The sequence below is a fragment of the Colossoma macropomum genome, unplaced genomic scaffold (genome assembly GCF_904425465.1).
Source record: "Colossoma macropomum unplaced genomic scaffold, Colossoma_macropomum, whole genome shotgun sequence".
Taxonomy (NCBI): domain Eukaryota; kingdom Metazoa; phylum Chordata; class Actinopteri; order Characiformes; family Serrasalmidae; genus Colossoma; species Colossoma macropomum.
Window position 1 is genome coordinate 326359 of NW_023496043.1, and position 9493 is coordinate 335851.

Genomic DNA, 9493 nt, shown 5'->3' on the forward strand with positions numbered 1-9493 from the left:
TCCACCAGACAGGTCTCCAAATCCCCAGAATTTACAGTCGCTTGCAAAAGTTTGAACACCCCCAAGCAAATTACATTTGATGAAAATAAGTTAACACAACCTCTACTAATGTCAAATATGATATTTTCTGCCAATTTTAGTGAACAATTTCTGTTTACTCATATTAACATAATATAAAAAATGAAAAACAAAATATAAAAGACCACATTGTATGTTTTATTTAGTTTATAATATGTTAAATTCAGCAGATGAACAGTCACTGTGTATTAAAATGTGCAGAAGTGTATTCTCTGCAGAGGATGTATAATTTATTTTCACTTAGAAAATCAACAAAACGTAATTTGACCACAGGCACCAAAATGTTTGCATATAACTGTACATCTTTCATTCATTCGTTCATTCTTTCATTCATGCATTTATTTATTTATTTATTCATTCATGCACTCATCTAAGTGAACAGTCAGACTGAAAAACAAATAGAGCTAACAAATAAAAGCCTTCATCTCTTTTGTCAGTGGCTGGTTTGACTGTATGTTTGCTTGAGTAAGGAACCCTGCAGAACTCCTTGTATCGAACAGAACTCCTCCTACTCCACATGCAGGCTAATTAATGGATCTTAGAGTGGGAAACTCCCACTGCACTCCCAAGGAGTCGAGGAGCAAGAGCCGAACTTTCACCTGGAGACACCGGCCAGCGTCTGATAGCATTCACTGACTTACAGCACAGTGATATGCAGAATTAGTGCGAATTAGCCATTTTTAGCCCACGCCTTTTTGGTCTGTTGCTGCTGGAAACTTCCTAACGATCAACTCTGGATATCTGTTTTTTTTTTTTGTTTTTTTTTATTATTTTAGAATGACCAGCATCCCTCTTGAGCCTGGAATGAAGTAGCCTGACAGCTTCCTTTCCTTTCCATCCTTTGAAAGTTGAGAAAAATCTCATAATGACGTCCGTGGAGGTCCTCAGAGTTTGTGAGGTGGTTCATGAGAGCAGGAACTCCTCTGACCACATCCCACAGAAGCCGCTCACACCTTTCAGCATCGCAGACATCCTCAGCAAGCCTTCTGTCCAGAAAAGCACCTGCAGGAGGATCAGCTGGAGCCTGAGGGTGCGAGGCTGGAGCACAGGAGAGCAGGAACGTTCTGCCCTCAGCGCCCTGCAGGAGCTCACCAACAACACCTTCAGAGCCATGGAGCTGAGCACAGCGCAGGCAGCAGGAGGTGAGGTTTACTCAGGGTTTAACCATGATGATGAAGAATTTAAACAGGTCAAACCTCCGAGAAGAAGCAGGGAAGATTACAAGAAGAAGATGAAAAGGCCTTAGATTCAACTGTATTTATGGCTTTAATTATTATTTAATTTAAAATAAGTTAGAATGTAGTAGATTTGAGTAAATCGAATTCCTGACTTAAAATTAACCCTAACTGTAACTTCAAACCAAAACGAAATCTTGATTTTAAACCTAATTTGAAGCACATTGTTGTAGATCATCAACAGAGTTTCACCAGATCATAATTTTAACATAATCATTTAATGCAATAATACTTTAGGAATCTGTAGATCTGTAAATCTATAAGGGAATCAAAATAAAATGTGACTAGAAGACAAAGAAAAAGAAGAAGGAGAAAAAGAAGAGCAACAACAACAAGTAGAAGAGTGATAAACAAAGCTGATTGTGTCTACACTGTAAAAATGGTTCTTCAAGGGTTCTTGAGTAAAGGTAACAGTAATTTACTACTACAAAAAGGTTCCACAAAGAGTTCTTTGAGCAATGCCATACAAGAACCAGTTTTAGTTCCCTAAAGAACCATGCTTGAAGAGATTTAAAGAGATTTGTGAGTGTGATGAACCTTTTAAAGGTTTAAAGAACCTTCACGCAATGTACAAGTCCTATATCAATTTATGGGTTCTTTCTAGAACCTCTAAGTAATGTGGAGGTTCTTTTAACTTCAGAAAGGATCTTCACACTTACACATCTCATTTACAAAAATCGTTCTTTAAAAAAACATCCACCAAATGTTCTTTAACGAACCAAAAGGGGTTCTTCAAGTAAGATGTGCATCAAACCCTTTTTTGGCACATTTCTTTTGGAGAGTGTATATAGAACTGTGACAGATTGAAGAACCATTTGAATGCATAAATCGATCTTTGCATTGTTGAATGGATATTCATTGCTGTACATGGTTCTTTGAAGATGTTTTGTAAAATGGTTATATATATATATATATATATATATATATATATATATATATATATAGCACCAAAAAGAGAGGTTTGCTGTTGTTAGAAGCCATAGAACCTTTTCTGGTACTATATAGAACACTTTATATGCCTAAACAATGTATTAGCGCTGAAGAGAACTATGCTACTACTAAAAATGAAGAAAGAAGACAAAAAGGAAAGGCTCAATAATAATATTACTACTAACAGTAACAACACATCAGTAAAGATGAAGAGGCTACAAATAATAATAAGATACCATGAATACTAAGAATAAAGTATGTTCTCCAAAAAATATAACAACAAATATGAAAAACAGAGGCGTTACCTTTCTAAAACACTCAAATTGATCTGATTTTTTTTTTCCACAGACAGAAATGAGCTCGCTCGATTTGCTCAGAGGAGCCACTCAAAAAAGCGTAGAAAGGCCAGGACTGCATTCACCAACCACCAGCTCTGTGAATTAGAGAAGCGCTTCTTGTATCAGAGATATCTGTCTCCTGCGGACAGAGACCAGATAGCTCAGCGGCTGGGCCTGACCAACGCGCAGGTCATCACCTGGTTTCAGAACCGCCGAGCCAAATTAAAGCGGGACTTGGACGAAATGAAAGCGGACGTGGAGTCTGCCAAAGCCCTGGGAAGTGAGGCCACCCTGGCTGACCTACAGAGGAGTGGAGATGGGACTGGGGGCCCCTCGAGGCCAGAGGCCCCCTCTCAGCTGGACCACAAGCAGGAATTGGTGCACAAATTGCAGCGGTCCCCCGCGTCGTCCCCCTCAGACCACACAAGTCAATACAGCTCTGAAGAAGAAGAGGATGTAGAGATAGACGTGGATGATTAACAGACAGAAAAAAAATGAGAGTAAAGACTTTTTTCCCCTTCCCAATTTTCTAAAGTCCTAGTTTCCCTTGTTAATGTAGACCCATTTCCAACACTCAGTAAATTCATGCCTATTGGCTGGAATAGCGTCTTTGATTTATAATGCTTTTACTTATCATTAAAAGGACACTTAATTTTATAGGTTTTATGAATATTTATGCGAGATGGATTTTCCCTGTTTGTACAATCCAGAGTTTAATAGCATTTTTTACTGTTGTTCACAGGCCTATAGAACCAGTTTCATTGTTTAAATGCTCTGTTTGTAGGTCAAATGACTGAAATAAAAATGAAAAAATAAATAAAAATAGTTCTGAAAATTTGTCTGTTATGCTTATTGTTACTCAACTGAAAACACAAGGTATTGCAAATGGTAATGTTATAGTAATACTTTAGTCATTTCTACAGGACACTTATACGAATCTTATAAGAAGTACACAAGCATTATAGATTACTATAAGAGAGTACTACACAAATACTATAGTTTACTACAGGTACACAGTCATTATAGATTACTATAAGAGAGTACTATAGGAATATTATAGTTTACTACAGGTACACAATCATTGTACAATACTATAAGAGTACTATAGGAATATTATAGTTTACTATAGGTACACAATCATTATAAAATACTATAAGAGAGTACTTTAGTAATGCTATAGTTTAATACAGGTACACAATCGTTATAGATTACTATAAGAGAGTAGTACAGGAATACTATAGTACAGACACACAAACATTATATATTACTGTAAGAGAGTACTATAGGAATAATGTAGTTTACTACAGGCACATAAGCATTATAGATTACTAAAAGACAGAAGTACAGGTACACTTTACCAAAGATACACAGTCATTCACAATATTATAGATTATTAAAAGACAGTGCTACAGGAATGCTATAAATGCTGATATGTATTATTTATAGGGGTTATTTATAGTGCACAAGCAATATATAATACTATTAGGCAGTACAGCACGAATACTGTGATTTGCTACAGGTGCACAAGCATTACTATAGATTACAATGAGAGAGTATTAAAGGAATACTAGTTTACTACAGGTGTGTAAGCATTATAGATTAGGGAGATATAGGGACATATAGGGGAGAATTATAAATAAAGAGTTACACATACATAGTATCTCACACTGTTATAAATAAAGGTTCAGTGCAGGTACATTTTTCATTCATCAAGGTGCAAACAATGTAAATGTTCCCTCAAAGGTACAACAGTGGTTTTAAGGTCCAATTGTGTACCTAAATGAGTTTTTCCAGGTGAAAAGTACATATTTGTACATGTTCATAACTTAATGTTTAAAAACAGAACAATAAAATAAAAGCCTGGAGACGAGACGGGGTGTGTGGAGTCAGTACAACTTAGAAAACATCATTTCAGTGGATTATGGGACAGTTATGCTCCCTGACTAAAGGTACTGAGATGGACCCTTGAGGGTACCACCCCAGTGACAAGAGGGGTACTGCCCCAGTGATAATTGGGAGTGTATATTATTCTTATTATTAGACACGAGTGTGTCGTCATATAGCTGTAAAGTACTGTAATAAGAGTCTTTATTAGGACGATCTGTGTCTTGTTTTTGTTGCTTATTTGGGTTTGTTTTCCTTCATTCAGCTGGCAGCCCTGTTTAAATCTGGACGGCTGCCCTTTCCTTCTTCAATAGCAGTTAACTAACCGCGTGGGTCCGACAACTTTTTAGCGAGCGCTAACTGCTCCACTCTTTCTGTTTTCTTTTCTTTTTTATTCGTTTTAGCCCCATTCTTGCTATTGTTTTTGCTCCGTTTGAAAGGAGCAGCAGCCCCTCGACTCGCTTTTCGCCTTTTCACTCTCTACAGGCGTGTCTTGGCTTATTGACCCGACAACGTGTGTTTGCCCATTTGGACCGAAATTTATGTGAGAAACAGCAATCTGGGGCCGCGCGGAGAAAAGAGGGAGAGAAAAGAGAAAGAGAGCGAGGGGAGAAAGAAAGAAAGCCACATAAAACCTCAGAGTTTTGGTCCAGTTTGTGTCTTTCTCTCCCTCTCTGTTGTCCTTTGTGTTCTCCGGTTGGGGCCGTAACGCTGGAGCGTAAAGCATGAAGGCGCGAGGACAAACGAGCCGTCATTTGCGCGTGATGGAGGCCGCTCGGCGTCCCGCGGCTCGCCATACTGAGACAAGGACGAGGCCATATGGTTCTCCTCCTCTGACACTTCCTCACAGCTTCAGACAGTTTGATGGATGGAGTTCAGCCGCCCCTTTTTAGAGCGTTTAAACCCCTCTGGGACGAAAGCCACAGTGCGCCTCTCTCTCTCTCTCTCTCTCTCTCTCTCTCTCTCTCTCTCTCTCTCTCTCTCTCTCTCTCCCTCTCCCTCTCTCTCTCTATCTATCTATCTATATATCTTTCTATCTGTTTCTCTCTCTGTTCATCTATTCTCTCTCTCCCCTCTCTCTTTATCCCTCTCTGTTTATCTCTCTCCCCGACCTCTCTCTCTCTCTCTCTCTCTCTCTCTGTCTCTCTCTCTCTCTCTATCTATATATCTGTTTCTCTCCCTCTGTTTCTCTTTCTGTCTCTCTCTCTCTATATCTATCTATATATATTTCTGTTTCTCTCTCTCTCTGTTCATCTATTCTCTCTCTCTCCCCTCTTTCTTATTTCTCTCTCTGTTTATCTCTCTCTCTCTCTCTCTCTCTCTCTCTCTCTCTCTCCTCTCGCGAGGGCATCTGTACTCATGAATGTCGGCTCGCTCTCTTTTCTCTTTTCTTTTTCTCTTTTCTGCCGTTTTGAACAAGTCAATGAATCACAATGAAACTCGGTCTCTTTTCTGAGACCACTCGCCTTTCTTTCTTCTCCTCTTTGACGCGACGTTAAATGATATGTTTAACTTTTGTGTGAGGACTTTTATTTTGGGGGGCGAAGAAAGGCTCCTTATTTAGTGTGTTTTTCATGTTAAGTAGGCGAGGGCAGTCTAAAGACTTCAGACGGCGGATCTGGTGCTAAAGGGACTCTTTTGTTGATTTAAAAAACACATCATGATGGGAGAAAGAGCATCTGAGTCAGGAAAAAAAGAAAAGAACCCACTGAGGTAATAAGGCAGTTTAACCCCACGTCTGTTTAAAGGAAAATTGATGACATAATCAAAAGAGAACTGAAAGCTGAGGCTAACAATACAATCCAAGAAAAATCAGACTGCATTGTAAATAAATAATCATTTTAATGAAACTGGAATCTTAAAATTTCAAATTCATTTAACATCAAAGTTATCAGAACAACAAAAGTGCATAACATGCGCTAAACTCAATATTTGAATTTTTAAGAAAATTAAAAACTTAAATTTTCTATAGTGTAACTTGGATTTAACTTGGATTTAGTTTTTGTTTATTTTTATTATATTGGCCTCCCAATTCGACATCACCTCTTCTATTTCGTCTTAATAATTCTTTTTCTTTGTAAAATTTCTGAAGGCTACACTATTAAAAAAAGCTAAATATTTAAACTTATAAATGTAAGTAAACTGGCTGTTCATCAAGCATCAAACAGTAAGTTAATGAAATACTGTGTGTTCATTTCTGTTAGCTCAGTATGTGAAATCCAGTAAAATAAAATAAAAAAAAAGTTTACTTACCTTTTTAAGTTAAAAGTCCAAAATCAGTTTTTACAGTGTATATTTCAGTTTTAAAGCTTTGCACTGTTCCAGAAATCGAATACACTTTCATGCTCTTATTTTGACAAATATCACACTTCTGAGGCTCTGAACAGCACTATAAAGCAAATCTGCCTTCCACCTTATTATCCTTCCTTTATCCATTCTTTTTCATTTATTCACATTTATCCTATAAAGTGTTATTAATTTTCAATACCTTACTGTTCATATAGTTTTCAAGAAGGTACATGTATAGTAAGGCTTAAAACTGTGGCTGTGTTTTGTTTGTGTACAGCATGCGTGATGACACAATTCAGTGCTGGGTAGGCTAATCACAGGCTGAGTTATTACACTCATTAAGATAATGAAATTTGATTTGTTCGCTGCGAGTGCTGTTATTATATAATGGCCAATTAAAACATTACGCTTTCCACCAAGCTCTGCCTTATTTTCTCAGCTCTCCAATCACTGCTCAGAAACCATTGCTATCCACCATTGCCTCGAGCCCTCGGTTTGTCATCTAGTTGCTGTTAAAAGTTGTAACTGCGGATGTTTTGAAAAACAAAAAAGTCATCATCAGTTTCTGATGAATTTGGTACTTACAGTGTTCTTTTAATAAAAGGTTTTATAGGCTTTGTGAAAAAGTCACAAAAGCCAAAACATGGTGAAGGACGTGTCTTCTGGAGTGAATCATCTAGAATGTTGATTTTGCATTTATACTCATTCATACTCATTTTTCCCTCCTGACTCAGTGATGCTACTTCTTTCAATAGCTTTTATGAGGAGCCACCTGCATAGACTTGAAGAAGATGCAAATATGCTTCTGAAATTACTTTAATATTGAATATAAATGCATACAATGGCTTGATCTGTACTATATATATATATATATATATATATATATATATATATATATATATATATATCGCTGCTGTTGGAACGAAACCGCATATCTCCAAAATGACAACTTTACAGGAGAAGGAAAAAACATACTTTACTTTTAAAGTCAATGTAACCCAGACTTTTTTCCAAGTAATTTTGGGCCATTTCTTTTGGTTCAATAATCACACACAATGTAAAGAGCAAAAGATATTTTCAAGATTTTCAAATTATTGTTATTATTATTATTATTATTATTATTAGTAGTAGTAGTAGTAGTAGTAGTAGTTAGAAAAACATATATTCGGATGTGTGTATGGTGTACAGACATATGCAAATGTTTAGTGCCCCTGATCAAATGACGTTTTGTTGATTTTCTAAGTGAAAATAAGTTACACATGCTCTACAGACACACTCTTCTGCCCATTTTAATGCACAGTTACTGTTTATTTGCTGAATTTAACATATTGAGGAGCAATATGTCAAAATAAAACATAAAATATGACAAAATAAAACAGTTCTGGCTCATTTTGTTTATACGTCCTCATTAGTACTGTGCTATATAGGGTGAACAATTTCATTTACTAAATAGTGGTAAAACACATGAATTAATAAAGTAATTCAGACACTGTCTCATGATCACTCAGGGTCTTTTTCTTCTTTGGTTAACTGCCTTCTTTGGTTAACTGCCCACTCCCTTTTGGATAAAAAGTGAGTTACTATCTGCCCTGCTGCTGAGCAGATTTTAAACTGTCTGGGCGCACTATAGAAACAGCTGAATTTCATAGCTCTAACCCAGATCTATTCCCTCTACTGCTTCTTTTACTTTGTGGTATTTCATACTGATAGCTCTTGTTTAGTTTTTCTGATCATCATACTATTAAGGCCTCTACCTCCTCTTCTGTCTTATTGCATGAATATGCCAATTTATAAACTGTTTAAAATGTAGTTTCCATGCTCTCAGAATAGCCTTCAGCAAGTAAAAGTAAGGCTTAGTTTATTAGTTTATTACATTGCAATTTAATACATTTCCTTTGCCAAACTATATGCATGTAAATTCATGGCATGAAAGTACAATACAGGTGTACTACTATGACATATTGAGACAAACTTTATACATGACTGTATTTCCTTTTAGTCAGTGTCCCCACCCTCAGGGCCTTCTAGCCTATCGAATATGTGAAAAAAAAAAAAATCATTTTAATTCAATAGAATTGAACAGAATCATCATACCTATATTTTAATTTTGTATTGTAGTACCACTCATATTTCATTGTTAAGTTTTGATAGGAAACCAAAGGGTTAAATTCTTAACAGAAAATTATCCAACCAGAATATTTTTGTTCCTCTGGTAAGTGGTTAGATACAGCTAAGCGAGCTTTCCCAGAACTAACCACTAACATAATTAGGAACTGATGTTCTGATTTACAGTGTCGGGACCAATTTTGTGAAAACACTTTGCAGTAGGCCTTCTGGAGGTCCTACATATATCACTGACAGCAAAAAAGGTAATTTAACCAGGTTGTAGTCAGTTGTTAGAGAGGGAAGCAGCATTAGCTCTATGTTACAAGGTAAAATAAATATAAATATATCTGATACTAGCTTCAAATAAAACATAGAAGGACAGATTCATAAAATGCAGTGCCACAGTTACCGTGACATTAAGAGCTAATAGTGTTGCAAGCTGATGTGGATTGAATGATATTTTCTGCAATGTGTCCAAAAATGATTGGTCCCACATGCACATACACACACTCAACTGATTAACTAATATATTTAAAAGCAGTTTGGACAGAGCTGCATGGCAAACCTTCACACTGCCGTTGTAGGAATGCAGAGGAGAAGGAAGGCTTGCTTGAGCATAATTTCAGATTGGCT

General features: G+C 36.7%; 1 protein-coding gene across 1 annotated transcript; it reads left to right on the top strand.

The window, feature by feature from the left end:
• Positions 1 to 943: 943 nt before the first annotated feature.
• On the top strand, positions 944 to 3061 carry lbx1b (ladybird homeobox 1b). Its single transcript, XM_036564890.1, has 2 exons — positions 944 to 1220; positions 2592 to 3061. Exons 1-2 carry the CDS (start codon positions 944 to 946, stop codon positions 3059 to 3061), a joined length of 747 nt encoding a protein of 248 aa, XP_036420783.1.
• The last annotated feature ends 6432 nt before the right edge of the window (positions 3062 to 9493 follow it).